General features: G+C 39.6%; 1 protein-coding gene across 25 annotated transcripts in view; it reads right to left on the bottom strand.

Moving 5' to 3' along the window:
• Positions 1-18,298, bottom strand: part of GRIP1 (glutamate receptor interacting protein 1) — a 369,729-nt gene that overhangs the window by 274,442 nt on the left and 76,989 nt on the right. For 16 of the 25 annotated variants that reach the window (XR_015728732.1, XR_015728733.1, XR_015728734.1 and 13 more), the window contains exon 1: positions 910-1,430. The exons of the other annotated variants lie outside the window; for them this stretch is intronic. Coding sequence is in view for 13 of the 16 variants with exons in the window: in XM_034403223.2 (XP_034259114.1) it covers positions 910-1,042 (133 nt within the window). In the remaining 3 variants the exon portion in view is untranslated. Of the gene's footprint in view, positions 1-909; positions 1,431-18,298 lie in introns of those variants that run through there. 25 annotated transcript variants of the gene reach the window in all.

Here is an 18,298-nt window from a genome sequence, read left to right as displayed (position 1 = left end):
AATAAAAAAGCATAGATTGATACACATTTTTTAAAGAAATGTGTTATGCTCATGAATAAACAGAACCGAAACTGATGATTGCTAAGATGGTCCTTCCTACACATCAGTTAGTTTATGACTACTCATATTGTCAATTTCTTTAGCTTAAGCATGGCACAGTAAAATTCAGACAAGCCTATGTGTGGCTCCCTTGCCCATTGTTCCTGTAGGAATCTGTGGGCATTTTAAATGTACTGGAATAGGTACAAGACAAAACATGAGATCAGGGAATATGCAGACACAAAGAATATTATGAACACTGTATGTTCAAGCTTTAAATACTGATGTTGAATTGCTCCTAATTTTTATAAAATGCAGTGGCAGGCACATGGCTGCAGAATAAATTAACAGAATAGTTCTTTCATTCTCTAACAATGCTATGAATGAACACCTGAAAAATAAACCAGCTTTACTTTCTATTGAGGAAAATAAGCAAATGTTAAAAAATGTTAAAAGACTGTCTTATATTCAGTTTTATTTTTAACTTCAACCTTAATCTTTGTGTAAGCAAACCCATTTTCAGAGTGCTTTAAAATGATATTTCCTTACAGTACTCTATATAGATGGCCCTGAAGCAAACACACAGGAGACACGTGTACGGTTATAAATTGTCTGCAGTGTAAGTTTAAAGCACTAGAGTGATTTAATAAAAGTCTTGCACAATAGAAATCAATTAACTGTACTTGAAAATATTAATCCTTTCTTCAGAGCTTTCCTTTCATTCACACAATATAGTAGCCTTATACAAAAAGCCACCACCTTCAACATGTCTTAAAAGAAAAACAGGCTGCAATGCCTTTTTTAAAGCTTAAAACAATAGTAACCCCCTTTGTCACAGTAACAGAAGAAAAACATTTGTACAGTCCTTACTTGGAAAGTGCTCTGAGGCATAATAATATACATCCTCATAGCCCTCATGATAATCTTCCTCCGGACGATACTTTTTGCCTTTTCTTCTCCTGGATCTCCTTATCTGCTTGACCAACCCAAAAAAACGCTCCATCTCATTCACCAGCCCACAGGCTCCGGTCTGTGTATCTTCTGTTGCTATTGCCCAGAGCTACACTTCACAAACAGCCAGTGGCAAAAGAATTAATAGCCAAGAGAGAGAATTGGCCCCTTTGACCAGCCAGCTTGCCACCACTCAAAAATCAGCTTCAGCTCTGGCAATAAAAGGACACTGCTTTACCTTCGTCTGACTCTGCATTAAAATAATCAAAGGTACTATCTCTACATCTTAAAGCAAATACTTAAAAAGAAGAAATGGTAAGCTAAGAAGATAGGATCTTCATTGCAAGAACACTTTAATAAATGAAATAAAGTTAACAATGGATCTGACAGCAAGAGGAATCCTAGCACTAGAATTTCACTATTCTCTGTCTCCATCATTTGAAGTGGGGCCAGAGGGGAGGAGATAAACGCTACTCAATGGACTGAACCATGTCTGAAAACACAAGAGGTTTCCTCCAACCTAATAATTACTTCTTGTTATTTACAACCTCTGATCACTTAAGATTCCATTTATTTTTATTCGCTTTCTTCTTTTGCTTGCTTGGTTTACAGAATAAACAATGCACAGCTCATTCCTGCTACAAACAATGCAATCTGAACAAATAACAAAGTGGTTTAACCCATATACACAGACCACTCAATGGCAAGCGTGCGCTGAATGTGTTAATTGGAGCAGCAAGAAGAAAGCTTGGCAGACGTTTTTAAATAAAAAAAATTACACACTGGGCACTGATACACCTCAATGATTATGTGAACAAATGTTGCAATATAGAGATCTGTATTCTTATGAATTCAAGGAGACTTAAAGAAATTATCAAAAGAAACTACAATTAAACATGCCTCAGTTTGATTTAAGTTACCCTTTTCCCTAGTTTCAAAACTTAAAAAAAAGCATGTGCTATGAATTATTCCTTGAAACCTCTCAAAGCCTAAAAATTTTTCAGTGCTTTCTGTTTCCATGAACCTCATTTCACAAGCACTCTTGAAGATAAGGAGGAAATTTCTAACAAAATCAGACCAACTTTTATTGAAATAGCCTAGCTTTAAAACATAGCTAAATACCATAAATGATTTTAAAACCCTCACCAACACCTACAGTACCATTATTATTTTTTTTGCAATACAACTAATTCAGGATAGAAAAAAAGAAGCAGTTCACACAATATATATTAAATTATGAAAGCTGCTAACAAAATAGGTGGTGCATGTCATCATATGGAAAGACTTAAAACTAATTCATGGAGTATAAGTAGCTAGTAAATATAATGACTGGCGAAGACTACAGGTAGTCCTCGAGTTACGAATGTAATGGACCCTGCCCATTCTATTCATAACCCGAGGATTCATAGGAGTGAATCTCATACAATGAAGGCAATCACTCCCTCCATGCATTTGCTAATCGAATTGGCTCGTTAAGTGAACATGAGGTATCTCAGGGAGGGGAAGGCCATCGGGGCATAGTAATGGAACAGGCCACCTACTTCAGACCACCCAAGTCTTCCCTCAATCCGTAGTTACCACATTTTCTCTCCCTTAGGTTCCCCATAATTGCTTCCTCTCCCATCCTTCGTAAGAGCAAACAACTGTGGTTGTTGCAACATTTGTAATTTTGGGAGTTATTCGTAAATGCTAGGGGGCACTTATCACATAACTTCGAATGTTCGCTAAGGGAATGTTCATAATCCGGAGATTACCTGTACTTTCAGTTCAGGAAGTAGAGAATAGAGACACCAGCAGTTGCAAGTGTTGTACAACGTAATGTCAATTACCTTATCAAATTATCTTAGACAATATGAGAAATCAGGCTACCATTCTGACATCAAACATGCAAGCACAATAACTCATGATAGCTTTTATTTACTATCTTCCTATCCCTCCTCACCATAAAGTCAAAGCATGGCAATGAACACAAATTGCTGTGGAAAATAAATAGGAGAGTGTTATTGTACTCACTCTCTGCTAGGAAGTTTCTTATAGTTATCCAACTGGCCATGTGTAGTTAGAACGCTGGACAGATTGCAAGGTTTTTCAGGCACTTTGAGGCTCCTAACTTTCCTCCTATGGCAGGGCTGTCAAACTCCCGGCCTGCGGGCCAGATGCATCATGCATTGCCCACGCCCGGTTTAGCGAAGGGAAAAAAGTCCTGATATGTCACGTGATGCTGCTGTGATGATGTGAGTTTGACACCCCTGCCCTATGGCAAAGGACACCCAAACCCTGTTTCTGGAAATCATTTTACTTTCCCCTATGGGAGGCTCCAGCCATTGCCACAGAGATTAGAGATTAGAAAGGCCATTCTAAAATCTGTTCTATTCTAAGAAGGGACATCACAGCCATGGTGGCATTTTTAGCTGAAGAGAATTGCATCCAATAGAATAGACAGAGCGTTGGAGGCATCTCCATTCATTAGCATGTAGGCAAGTGAAGACTTGCTTTTTGTAGCAAGTCTCACCAACATCCATGCCATCAGAGTCTGGTTGATCTCCCACAAAAAAAGTTTCAGTAGGAGCTTTCCTTCCACTGTATGTCTCCAGATGCTGAAAATTCAATCCCATCATCTCAGGCCATCTGACTGGAGTGATGGGAATTTGCATCTTGATTTTAAAGAGTACAGTGCAAACGATCACACACAATTGTTCCAGTAAGTGCTGACACTATTATTATTATTGCTGCTGTTGATATCATCAGTAGCATTACTCATTGGAAGAGTCACAAAACATTTTTATTATTTTAGGCGATTACTGTACTGGAAAGTCTGAAATTCCCTTCATAAAAGGCTTCATAATAATTCTATATTTCCTGTAGTCATCTTTTCTTTTTTTTTCTTTAAAACGATGGAAGTAAGCATCATATTACAAGAATATGAGTTCAGTAAAAGGTTTGTATCCTTATCGAAATCATGTACCTTCAATTTGTAACCCAGTCTTAAAAATGGGTATATTTTGAAATATTATACTTCAGTCTCATAAAAGACATCAAGAATTTTAAGGGAAATGTAAGATTCAGGTTAAAACATTGAAAAAAGCCCAAGAAGGGTTTTGAAAGCAGAAATAGCCTGCAGTCATAAAGCTTCTTCCAGTTATTGCTGCACAGTGATGACAATGATAAACTGAAGGATTTTATTCCTAGTGAGCTCAAGCAAGCATGTTTGGCTTAGGGATAAAAATGACAAGCTTATATGCATTTTCTTAGCACACTACAGATGTCCAGATTTTTCCAATAAAATAAAGATCTGATATTTATTAATTCACTGGAAGTCCCTTATTAATTGTTTGGCTCTCTAGATTTCTTTAATACTTACTCAATAACTTTGTCATATTTGTCAAATTCATATCCCATTTTCAACCAGGATATCAAAACAGCTTATCTGGAGATCTCTCTTAACTTTAGCCTCAGAACAACAACCCTACATGTTAGTTGGAGTGATTAGCCCCAAATCACCCAGTCAAGTTCTAGATCTAAGGTATACTTGAACCAGTGGTGGGTTTCAAAATTTTTTACTACCGGTTTTGTGGGCGTGGCTTGGTGGGCGTGGCTTGGTGGGCATGGCAGGGGAAGGATAATGTAAAATCTCCATTCCCTCCCCACTCCAGGGGAAGGTTACTGCAAAATCCCCATTTCCTCCCGATCAGCTGGGACTTGGGAGGCAGAAAATAGATGGGGTCGGAGCCAGTCAGAGGTGGTATTTACCGGTTCTCCGAACTACTCAAAATTTCCGCTACGAGTTCTCCAGAACTGGTCAGAACCTGCTGAAACCCATCTCTGATTTGAACATGACACCCCCCCCGATGCAGTCTTTACCAGTACATTACACATTGATTTAAGATTTTTCTTATCCTTAGAAGTCCAAGGAAAGGGTAATTGTATTTAAAAAGCAATGTCCACTTACATCCTGGAAAGGCAAAGGGAGGTCTAAATATACATTTAAAAGTAATTAGTGTAAACTAAGAATAATTAATCAGTCAGACAGCAAAATTCTTTGCATATATCTATCATATCTATTGTATCATATCTATTACTGTTACCTTAAACCCACACTGCATATTAGATGGGATAGTGACCTCTGAGCCCTCTGATCCAATCTTTATGCAGTGGAAGGATTTATGGGGTATAAGTTATTCCTAATAGTCACTCATCCAATTGTCTTCTTTTTAAGAAATCAATTCCACCATTTCAAAGGTCATCTTTCTCATTGACTGATTTCTCCTAGAATCAGAAAGTTCCAAATATATAGTCCAGTCAATAACATTACAGTTCCTTGAAAACATATTTCATATAAGCCACTCCAGATGGCTGTTCTACCTACACAAAGCATTCTGATATACACAGCAGCCAAACATGGGGACTGTAAGCATTATATTCAAACTCTTCAAAGTGGTACAGTTGTCAAAGTTCTTCAGCTCCAGTAGCGCAAACTGCTCATTCCCATTGTAAGTTAGTCTACCTCTTCCCTATGGTGCAGATGCTTTGTTAGATGGAAGAAAATGTTTGATTTATTAAGATAAAATAAAACATAGTTTAATTTAATAAGTAAAACTATGGGTATAAACAGATAAAAATTTAAAGAAAAAACTCACAGTAGTGTTTGTTTTTTGTTTGCTTGCTTGTTTAGTCAGTCAGTCAGTCAATGATCAGAAGAAATACTGAGCCATTCAGACAAATCTCCAGTTCCCTGGGAGCCCCGAGGCCTAGCAGCATAACCAGATCTTGAGGGCTTTTCGAAAAATCAGAAGGGCCAATCTAATTTCAGAGGGAAGGATGTTCATAGGCTAAACACCATAGCATAGAAAGCATCTTTCCTGGGACCCACCAGAGGTAGGGCCCACACTGATGATATCCATAGCAAGCCTTCTCTGCAAGACCTAATGGAGCAGGCTGCTGTAACTTGGAAGAAGTGATTCTTTAGTTAGTCCAGTCCTGTGCCGTGAAGGGTTTTAAAGGGCTAGTTCCTATATTGGGGAGGGCGTTTCCATCGGCATTGTGAGTGGGAGGGGCAGATACGGCGGGAGCAGGGGGCCATATCGTGTTAGGGGAGGGCGCACTCGCTGTCTGCGGGCGATTGCATGCTCCGGCCCTCAATGCTCATCTTGCACCCTGGGTTGTTCAGATCCTCAGGCCCGGGGCCTTCGGTTGATGTTCTGCAATGCCAGGTCCGTGGTAAATAAAGCCCCCCTCATTTGTGATCTGGTTCAGGAGGGGGGTGCAGACCTGGTAGGTATTATGGAGACCTGGTTGGGCCAGGAGGGGGGTGTCCCCCTCGTCGAGATGTGTCCTCCAGGCTTCTACGCATTTCATCAGCCGAGGTCCCAGGGGAGGGGTGGGGGGGGTGGTTCTGGTAAAGGAAGGTCTCGCCCCAAGGGAGGCCACTGTACCTCAGATAGCCGGATGTGAGTCCCTCCTTGTGAAGTGGGGACAAGGGAGGCAGATGGGCTTGCTGATTACGTACCTGGCTCCCTGCCACGTGTCAGCGGCCCTGCCTGAGCTCCTCAACGTGATTGCCGAGGTGGCGGTGGAGACCCCCAGGCTTATGGTCATGGGGGACTTTAACTTGCCATCTGTCGGCGAAGCGTCTGAGGCGGCTCGGGAGTTCATGGCTTCCATGATGGCCATGGACCTGACCCAATTAATTCACGGACCCACGCACACGGGAGGACACACTCTGGACTTGATTTTTGTCTCTGGACAGTGGATGAATGATCTTGAGATAGGGGAGTTAGTGACTGAGCCCTTGTCATGGTCGGATCATTCCCTTCTTAGGCTTGACTTTCTAACCGCCACACCCCACCGCAGGGAGGCGGAACAGACCAGATGGTCCCGCCCCAGGCGCCTGATGGATCCTGATAGGTTCCAGATGGAGCTTGGGCCATTTCCTGAGGCTCTGACTCATGGCTCGGCTGAGGAGTTGGTGGCCACCTGGGATAGGGCGGCTGCTGACGCTTTGGACCGAGTCGTGCCTGTGCGGCCTCTGACCTGTCGCCGAGTCTACCTGGCTCCTTGGTTCTCTGAGGAGCTGAGGGAGATGAAGCGCCAGAAAAGATGCCTAGAGAGCAGTTGGAGATCTAGTTGCTCCGAACCTGACCGAACACTGGTAAGATCTCATATTAAGACTTACTTAGTGGCGATAAAAGCGGCAAAATGTAACTATTTTTCCACTCTTATCGCATCGGCAGATAATCGCCCGGCCGCCCTGTTTAGGGTGACCCGCTCCCTCCTCCATCTGGGAGCGCGGGAGGATCCCTTGCAGGGTCGTGCTGAGGATTTTGTTCAGTATCTGCACGATAAAATCACTCAGATTCGGGAAGGCTTAGTCTCTGACTGGGTAGGTACAGACGGGATGATGGGTGACGGTCTTGAGACTGTCATTTGGGAGGAGTTTGATCCTGTTGCTCCCGAGGACGTGGACAGGATACTCAGGCAGCTGAACGCGACCACATGTTTATTGGACCCGTGTCCCTCCTGGTTGGTGCTGGCCTCCCGGGAGGTTACGCGAGGCTGGCTCCAGGGGATTATCAACGCTTCCTTGAGTGAGGGTGTCTTGCCATCCGCCTTGAAAGAGGCGGTGGTGAGGCCCCTCCTCAAGAAGCCTGCTCTGGATCTGGCTGTTTTGGCTAACTATCGTCCGGTCTCCAACCTTCCCTTCTTGGCGAAGGTTGTTGAGAGTGTGGTGGCGCGACAGCTTCCTAGGTACCTGGATGAAGCTGTCTATCTGGATCCGCTCCAGTCCGGCTTCAGGCCTGGGCACAGCACGGAAACGGCATTGGTCGCGTTGGTGGATGATCTCTGGAGGGCTCGGGATAGGGGTTGTTCCTCTATCCTGGTCCTGTTAGATCTCTCAGCAGCTTTTGATACCATCGACCATGGTATCCTGCTGCGCCGGTTGGAGGGGTTGGGAGTGGGGGGCACCGTCTTGCAGTGGTTCTCCTCCTATCTCTCTGACCGGTCGCAGTCAGTGTTGGCAGGGGGGCAGAGGTCGACCCCGAGGTACCTTGCTTGTGGGGTGCCTCAGGGGTCTGTCCTCTCGCCCCTTCTGTTCAACATTTATGTGAAGCCACTGGGTGAGATCATCCATGGCTTTGAGGTGGAGTTCCATCAGTACACTGATGACACTCAGCTGTACATCTCCACCCCAGGCCATCCCAACGATGCCCTTGAAGTGATGTCCTGGTGCCTGGAGGCCATGCGGATCTGGATGGGGAGTAACAGGCTTCGTCTCAACCCTTCCAAGACTGAGTGGCTGTGGCTTCCGGTGTCCCGATATAGCCAGCTGGTGCCATCGCTGGCTATTGGGGGCGAGTTATTGGCCCCCACGGATAGGGCTCGCAACTTGGGCGTCCTCCTGGATGCACGGCTGTCTTTAGAAGAGCATATGATGGCCGTGGCCAGGGGGCCTTTTTATCAGGTCCGCCTGATTTGCCAGTTGCGTCCCTTTCTGGATCAGGACTCCTTACACACAGTCACTCAGGCACTCGTCACTTCCCGCCTGGACTACTGCAATGCTCTCTACATGGGGCTCCCCTTGAGGAGCACCCGGAGGGTCCAACTGGTGCAGAATGCGGCCGCGCGGGGGATTATGGGAGCCAGGGGCCGCTCCCATGTGACACCTCTCCTGCGTGAGCTGCATTGGCTTCCAGTTGTCTTCCGGGTGCGCTTCAAGGTGTTGGTTACCACCTTTAAAGCGCTCCATGGCATAGGACCTGGGTATTTGCAGGACCGCCTTCTGCCGCCGATAGCCTCCCACCGACCAGTACGCGCCCACAGAGAGGGACTCCTCAGGGTGCCGTCAGCCAGGCAATGTCGGCTGGCGACCACCAGGGGGAGGGCCTTCTCTGTGGCAGCTCCTGCCCTCTGAAATGATTTTCCCCCGGAGATACGAAGGATATTGGATCTCCGGGTCTTTCGCCGTGCCCTGAAAACTTTTCTTTTCCATCAAGCAGGGCTGGCGTGAACCCCCTCCCCCTTTTTTAGTCTTTTTAGTTTTTTAGTTTTAAATTGTCATGGGGTTTTAAATTGAACTGTTTTAAATTGGGCCAGTTATATAATTCTTTTAACAATTTTAAATTTTGTATCTGCATGTGTTTTAGCTCTGGCTGTTCACCGCCCTGAGTCCACTAGGAGAAGGGCGGTATACAAATTGAAATAAATAAATAAATAAATAAAATAAAGATTAAAACCAGCACCTCGAATTGGACCTGGAAATAACCAACGCAGCTTGTAAAGCAGAAGTGTAACATACTTCAGGTAATACCTCAGGCCATGGCAATGGATAAGCTCACCCAGCAGCCTCATAGAAGTTAAAAAGAAGAAGAGAAAGCACCAAGCCCTATGGCACCCCACATAATAGGAGCAGAACATCAGACCTTTCCTCCCCAAACTTCACCAACTGGAATTGACCCTGAAGGAAGGAGATTTATTTATTTATTTAGCTTATAATTAGAACATGACAGAAGTAAACAAATATACACAATCCATGTCCTGTGTCTGTAGCATTCCTTAAGCTACATGAGCTCCCAGGGCAGTGCTAAATGGGTAACAATGACCAGATGTAGCCATACTGCCCTCTTGAGCCTTGTGGTCATGACAAACAGAAGTGCGTAAAATATGAATTCCATAACACTGTGCCACCACCACCACCATCACCACCCCAACCCTCTGATTTAGAAGGATACCATGGTAGATAGTATTGAAAGCTACTGAGAGATCAAGAAAGGCAAGGATGAATATACTACCCCCATCCCCATTTATATGTTATGTTTTATCTCGGCTGTTCACCGCCCTGAGTCCTGTTGGAGAAGGGCGGTATAAAAATCAAATCAAATAAATAAATAAAATAAATCCTGCCCAGATCAGAGGTCATCCAAAAGATGACCAATGCCATCTCTATCCCATACCCAGGTCAGAATCCTGACTGGAAAGGATCCAAATAATTTGCTTCATTCAAAGTTCTCTGGAATGCAACCACCTTCACCACCACCTTCCTGTGAAAGAGGGGCCAAGAAAATTGAAGGCACCTTTCTATTTGAGCCTTGTCAACAGAGTCAACATGGCAGAATTGCGTATACAGTTTATCAAAGCTGTAACCTTGAAACAGGTAGGGGAGGAGATGGGAGGAGAATAGAGGAGATGGGCATACATATTTTGAAAGCACAGCAGCAGCAAACAAAAAGGAGCCAAATAAAATAAAGGATTTTCTTCACAGAGATAGGAGGCTCTGGAGAGGTAAAGCAAAGCATAACATTGGAAAAGTGCCCGTCTTTACCTATTGCCCAATAATGAAGAAGAAAATAACAACAAAAGAAATCTCAGATTTAAAGCCAGAGCAGAGTCTATAAGAGCTAAAATACTCTTGTATACTAGGGACAATTTGATGGCTGCCCTTAAAAATATCAGGAAATATATTATCCCTTGAGCAAGCAGGGCGACAAGTGAGGACAAGACTTATTAGATCAACTCATCACCCTGTGTAGAAGGGATATCAGAAAATTACCCGTGAAGCTGTTTCTTTCCATAAATCGAAGCAGTGTCTCCCCTATTCAAGGATGTTATTAAATCTGCTTTTTAGAAGGAAGGATGTCAAAAACTTGTACAAGACAATGGAAGTATGTTACAATCCATGCAGAGCTTCTTTAGTGGGACTAATATGCAATTGGTAATTTATTTATTTATTATTTGGATTTATATGCCGCCCTATCTCCAAAAGGACTCAGTAAAAGGTGTTGGTAGTTCATCAGATATTGCTAACCTGTACAAAACAGGAATGCTGTACTTTTAGAACTTCAGTTAAAAACAGCTGCCACATTTAGACTTTAAATCTAATCTCACACAAATGATAATAAAAATAAAAATAAAAATTATAAATAAAAATTATAAATAAAATAAATGATAAATAAATAAAAATAAAAATGATAAAAATGATATTTTTTCATAGAATCTGCTAGCCAACAAACTAAGGTTATATCTGCAACTATTATGTCAAAGGTTATGACCTTTGTCTAATCTTAACAAATCTTTCTCATTTTCATATACATTCAACTTGTGTATGATTTCCCTAAACATCAAATAAACTAGGGAAAAAATGGAAGGAGTGTTAAGAAGAGTAATATCAAAAACATAAAAGAAGAAGCAACCTGTTTTACTTAAGCAAGAGATACCAACAATCCAGCTGTGGGATTCAAATAATTTAACAACCGGTTCTCTGCCCTAATGATTTCTTCCAACAACCAGTTCACCAAACTGCTCAGAAAGTTAACAACCGGTTCTCCCGAAGTGGTGCAAACCGGCTGAATCTCACCACTGCAACAACCCATAAGTAATTCTATACACCATCAGGAATGCTAGTTTAAAAAGCAAATATACTTATTTGCATATTCATTTCATTCAACTTATTCATGTACATTTTTATATTACTCTGTAACTAAGCCTAAGTTTACATAACTTCAAAACTTTTCAAAGTGGTGCAAATTAATCCATTAATTACTTAATTAAAAAATAAATAAAAATATAATGTAATACAATAAATTATTTCAAGTTGGTAATATTGTGGCAGCAAAATTCCATTTATTCACGAAATGTAATTCTTGCTTTAAAAAGTATTCAAGACAAACATAAGATGTTGTTTTATACCAAGTCAAAACCACAGTTGCCTGTCTTAATGACAGTTTTCCAGGCTCCACACCCCTGGTAATGATTGATGAACATTCTTATTAGCATTATCATTACTGATTTTTCACATTAGCATACTAATATAGTATTGAGGTTGCTTATTAATTTAACATAAAATGAAAAATAGGTAAAGGTAAAGGTTCCCCTGCACGTGCGTGCTAATCGTTTCCGGCTCTAGGGGCGGTGCTTATCTTTGTTTCAAAGCTGAAGAGCCAGCACTGTCTGAAGACTTCTCCGTGGTCATGTGGCCAGCATGACTAAACGCTGAAGGCGCACGGAGCGCTGTTACCTTCCCACCAGAGGTGGTCCCTATTTTCTACTTGTATTTTTTACATGCTTTCAAACTGCTAGGTTGGCAGAAGCTGGGACAAGTAACGGGAACTCACTCCATTATGTGGCGCTAGGGATTCGAACAGCTGAACTGCCAACCTTCTGATTGACAAGCTCAACGTCTTAGCCATTGAGCCACCGCATCCCTTCAAAATGAAAAATACTGATTAAATTAATAAATGTAAAAGGCATACACTTTAATTATATAATTTAATACTTTAATTATATAATTTTAATTATATAATTTTTTATCAAAGTGCCTTACACAGACATCAAAACAAAATTGTAACACAATAAATAAAGCTACAAAGAAAAGAGCAATAAAACCATGTGCTTGTGCCCTATGTAGGTCTGCATCCCACCCACCCCCAATAGAATGAGAAACTCCATAATGATCCCAGACAAGCACTCTTGAAACTGCCTTGGGACTGATTAGTAAGAGTTCAGTGATCATTTCTATGCAGGCTCATCACTCATAAATGTGATACACAATGACCAAGAAGAAAAATGGTAATACTAGTATGTGTGTGTGTGTATGTATGTATGTATGTATGTATGTATGTATGTATGTATGTATGTGTATATGTATATATGCCAATCTGAGCTACTGGAAAAATGGTGGGATATAAATCTAATACATAAAATAAAATAATAGAAATTAAAGAAGGGATCAAAGAGGAGAACTATGATCAGGTAATATAGAACTGTCAACAGATTTCCTCAGATTTTGAGTATGAGTTCAGAAAAAAAAAGTAATACTTGTCATTTGTTTTAAATTTTAAAAAAAGAATATATTATTTAACATAATTTCCATTAGAAGCAATTTTTTTTTCATTTCTGCAGGAAGAGAAATTATTGAGATTAATTTCTACTGTAAATAACTCAAGTTGGTAGTGTTTGCAATTCCTTTTGCCATTGGCTTGGCAATATTGAATGCACCTACATTCAAGAATCCCTTCCCCACCAAAACAAAAAAAGATCATTCATTCAATATCCTGGGATCACCTTCATCATGTGCATTGACTGCTCCAGGAAATGCAGCTCTCTCTGATTCATGAAACAGAGAACTGTTCTAATTTAAAGCATTTATGTCTAATGAATGTTTTATGTAGCCACAGTTGACAAATAATTTTCCCCCAAAGAAGAACTTTACAGCCTGAAACAAATACACATATTGCGTACTGAGGTTGGTTCAATAAATCTTCTAAGTACTTCTAAAATTCGGTGTAGCACTTGCTTCAAGGAAGCTGCAATTATTCATCTTAAATCTTGTGTAGGGGGAGAAAAGCGGTGGGAAATACAGCAATTCAGAGAGTATGAATCTGGTGGAAAGAAAGCTGGACATTTTAAGGAAATTTGATTATTCTTTTAAGATCAGAAACACTATTTTAACTACAATTATCATTTTACACAAATATGGACTCTACACAACTAATTTATCTCTTAGAATAATCCCATCTCCTTTATTCTTGTTTTCCTATTTTTTCCTTTTGCTCCAAAACCAGATTGCAAGGGAGGCTATCTTCTTTTTCAGGTATATTAATTCTGAGATTAAGGAGACTCAAATCCAAACTCAAATCACTTCCATGTTGTTTTCTTGAAAACAACATGGAAGTGATTTGACATTGCAACCTTCTTCTGAGATTTTTTTTTTATTCTGCAGTCTAGCCTACAACTCTAGGATTTCTTCACAGGCTTTCAAACAAGATTCAATATGCCAAAATTTGAAAATATTTGACTTAAAACATTTGTCTCAAAACAGGACATAAATTTATATTTTGAATGATATGTTCTCAAAATTCTTTAGATGATGGTAACAATCTAATCCAGGGGTCTGCAACCTTAAACACTCAAAGAGCCATTTGGACCCGTTTCCCACAGAAAAGAAAACACCAGGAGCCAAAAAAATCCTTCCTGTGCCTAACTATTTCTTGAGTGGCCACAAAACTAGCATATGTAGTTGAATTAAATGTTCTGTTTTCTTCTGAAACTTTTCTTTTCTTGGATTTATCCATGGTTAGCCTTACGGAGGTTGAAAAGCTCAATAAATTGCATGCCAGCGGGTGTCGCACATTGGTGGTTGTGATGCATATTTTGAGTGACAGGGAGCCACAGCAGAAGGGTGAAAGAGCCACATGCGGCTCCAGAGCCGCAGGTTGCTGACCCCTGATCTAATCTATCTCTAGTGTCTGTAAATCTGTTTTTAATGTAAAAATAAGTAGGGACATTTCTATCAAGGATGTAGATCTCACCTTGAGGACAGAGAAGAAATGAATGAACTATTATGGAGGATGTTTGAGAAAAATTACTCAGTCCTGAAAAAGAGGTGAGCATATAAAAGAAAAGCTAGATGAGGTTGAGAGAAATTTAGTCAGGCTTTCAAGATTTTAGTATTCTATCATACTGCAATAAAAAGCACACTCTGGAATTCCAGCTGTGCTTGCTTTTGGGCTACTTCATAGAGCTGACAATTTCCTATCATAATATTTCAGAATTTTAACAAAAGCTCAAAGGCTTTAAGGGACTTCCAGAAAAATTCCATTCAACAGACCTTCCTTTCTTCTTATGAAGAACAGGAGAAGAGACGGTATCGACCTTTGACTCCCGATGGTGATACTGATGACTGCCATTCAATACATAATTTAGACAGTCTCAATCTTCTCCTAACTATTATGAGTAAGAAAACCAGTTTTAGCATGTAAAGAAGAGAAAGCTACAAACTTAGCAACCAACTTGTGCTGCCCAAAACTGTCAACGAACATGTTTACTGGGCTTTAGAGCTCTTTGAGAAAACCAACCATCCCTCAATCAGCCTGCTTTTCATAGAAAAAATGTTGTGTGTAGAGCATTCAGGTAAATCATACAGGCCAATTATTACCACAAAAAGAAATAAGTCATCATAAGCCTAGTTTGGATAACCAACATTTCTTTTCCTCAAAAGCACAAATGTAAAAAAAGAGAGGTTGAATTAAATCAGTTTATTAAAATGTCTACAGTCTCCTAGCAATTTATGTCTTTTGTTTACATCCCATTTTTTCTACCCAGGTTCGCTACTTTATATAATAGATAACTGGAATGATAAAGTTTACAATTTGATGACAGTCATTCTAACAAATTCAAATGTTACTGTTATTTTTTGTGGTGGAGTAGGTACTATATGTTTTGAGAAGATGTGTTATTTTCTAGAATGATAGATGTGGATTAGGTTAAAAATTCTTCATTTATATTTAAATGTATATCTTAGTTATTCAGAATGGACATTTGTTTTATTATGTGATATATTAAGAGAACTAGTGAGTGAGATATATTATGATTCACATATTAAATGCATCACAGAGATTCATGTTCAAATTATTCATAGAGCTAAGAAATATCTATGCATTTTTAAAAACTCATGTGGAAAAGAAAGTAAAATATTCAAAGGCAAAGATGTTCCCTAGTTGTTAAATGGAGTCCAAATCTGATCCTACAAAGAAGATGGGTAAGTGCAGATGGTTCACTATTAGTTCCGGAGTTGTCTTCTTCTAAAGGTTCAGATTGTATTTTTTAAATTGTTGTGAACCAACTTGATTGTTTTCTAATAGTAAGCTGAAATGTACATTTAATAAATACATTGGAATGGGACAACTCATCACAGAAAACTCACCACAGGATAACTAGGGACAATTCTACAATTCAATTTAATCATTTAAAATAGTTCAAAAATTATTTTACTTTTTGTCATTCACATTTCATTTTGTCCCTCCTTTGGCATCCTTTCTTTATGATTCTATTTCACTATTTCTTTGATATTAGTGTAACTCTTGTCCCGTGGAAAATTGTCCCATGGTGAGTTGGCCATGGCAAGTTGTCACAGACCCCAATAAATACCTGTTAAACACAATACTATGGTTGAAGATGAAATTAGTGGAAAGACGGATCTGGTTGCTCTTTAATCTTTGATGGTTTGGTCTTTACAATTTTTGAAGACAAATTTAAATCTAGATAAAAAATTTCTAGTCTGATGTTCCCTCACAGTTTTTTTTTTCTTTTTACTAATGTGGAAATGCTAAAAGAGTATATCTCGGACTCAGATTTACAAAGGAGTAGAAGCTGAGTCTCAATCATTGGTATGCAAGAATAATTTACAGCTTTGCCTTTGTTGTCTATCTTTCCCAGCCCTGAAGATATGTAGGACTTTTATGTTTGCTCAGTTTCATGTTTTCCCCTCAGTGCATGTGATCTGCACAAAGCAGACGATGCTGTTGGAGTAATATCTCTTGCCCTGGTGATACTAATGAGATGAAAAAGCTAAATTAGGTTCTCTGTTCTGCTCATTTTATAAAGGGACACAACTTTTAAAGTATTTTGATTACACCACTTTTAAAGTATTTTCCAAGCAAAGAGTCTGAACTTTATTCTTCTTACAGCATTCCTATCAAACCAAAGATGTTGGTGTCTTTGGTAGCATAGACTGCTGATTTGTAATCTTGGAAGATGAATAACAGAATAACAGAGTTGGAAGCAACCTTGCTATTCAGCCCCCTGCTTAAACAGGAGACTCTGGTGCTTTGGAGAATAAGTTGACCCTTTCTTCTTTGTGGCAGCCTCTTAAATATTGGAAGACAGCTATCATGTCACAATGCAGTATAACAGAGTTGGAAGGGAACTTGGAGGTCTTCTTCTAGCCCAATCCCCTGCTCAAGCAGGAGACCCTATACCATTCCGGACAAATGACTTTCCAATCTCTTCTTAAAAACCTCCAGTGAGTCAGCATCACAACTTCTGAACACAGGATGTTCTACAGATTAAATGTTCTCACTGTCAAGAAATTTCTCGTTAGTTCTAGGTTGGACCTTTCCTTGACAAGTTTCCATCTATTTACTTCTTGTCCTTGGCGTTAGGTGCTTTGGAAAATCGGTTGTCCTCCTCTTCTTTGTGACAGCCCCTCAAATATGGAAGATTGCTATCATATCACTCCTAGTCCTTCTCTTTGTTAGACTAGATATACCCAGTTCCTGTAACTGTTCCTCATGTTTTAGCCTCCACCCGTCTAATAATCTTTGTTGCTATTCTCTGCACTCTTTCTAGAGTCTCAACATCTTTTTTTTTTAACTCAAGCTCAATACTCAATACTTGTTTGTCTTTGGTTGTAGGTTAGAAGTTGTTTAATTTCACTATTTATTTCTTTTTATTATTATTTTGTACATTGTGTGTTGACCATAGCTATGAATTACATGCTGAATAGTTAGAATTAAAAAAGAATATATGCATAATTCTAATTCCATTCTCCACACTTTTTAAATCAAATTATTGTCTACACAAAAGGTGAGAGATAATTAAAGATAAATTAGTTTGTTATACTTTCTATATATCAAATGCTATCAGTTCTAAGTCGAAAACATTTTTTCATTACAAAAATATGGTTTAATTTAGCAAACGAATAGATCATATTTTATTTTACATTTCACAAAACTTTTTCTAGAAAACATACACCTCAAATATTACTAAAAATAGATAAAAATTCCATGAAAAATAATATATATAGCTGTAAAATTCATAGCATGTGAATTTGCTGAAAATCTTGTATAGAAATATGCATAGATGCAGGTCCAAACAAATATGACCAAGAAGTTATTTCTCTTTGTGGATGGCCTTATTGTTTGCCCATTTTTCTCATTAATTTTTTCTCATTAATTCTCTCTCCCGCCCAGCCCTGGGATTTTTCTTACTCCCAGGTTGATTCTGATAAACTGGAAGTATAAGTTTAGAGAAATAGGAGAAATTTATACCTGATTGCCCATCCCACTTTATAGTTGGCCAATCTAGAAATATGGCTACTTGCCCCGCATTCAGTCACAGCTGTTTTGAATTTTAAAAATAAGATGAACATGGAAATAGTTAAATAGCATTTCATCTGGCAATGTTAGAAATGCCCCACAGGTCAAAATCAGTCTTTTTCTGAAAGAGAGGTTCTGCTTTATTTTCACCTGATCACCTGCAAAGTTGCTTATAAAATTTTTAAGCTAATGGTAGGAAGAAATTCAAAGAACAATACAGCAGACAAGTTCTTTCTCCAATAAATAAATGATGAGAATCAGAGCGCTTTGCTTTCAAGAGAGTGCAGAAGATGACTGAATTAAGAAAAGAAACCAATTTAAGTTTTGTAATAAAAAATTCAATTTCCATATGTAAACTGCTAAACTGTTTTCTGTATTATTAGTACTAATTATTTATATACACTGCATAAATTATCTGAATTTGCATTTAGAGACTTAAA

This window comes from Pantherophis guttatus, chromosome 7 (genome assembly GCF_059756535.1).
Source record: "Pantherophis guttatus breed Tessera chromosome 7, ASM5975653v1, whole genome shotgun sequence".
NCBI lineage: Eukaryota > Metazoa > Chordata > Lepidosauria > Squamata > Colubridae > Pantherophis > Pantherophis guttatus.
Note: the sequence above shows the minus strand (reverse complement) of the source record. Positions and strands in the feature narration are given on the sequence as shown.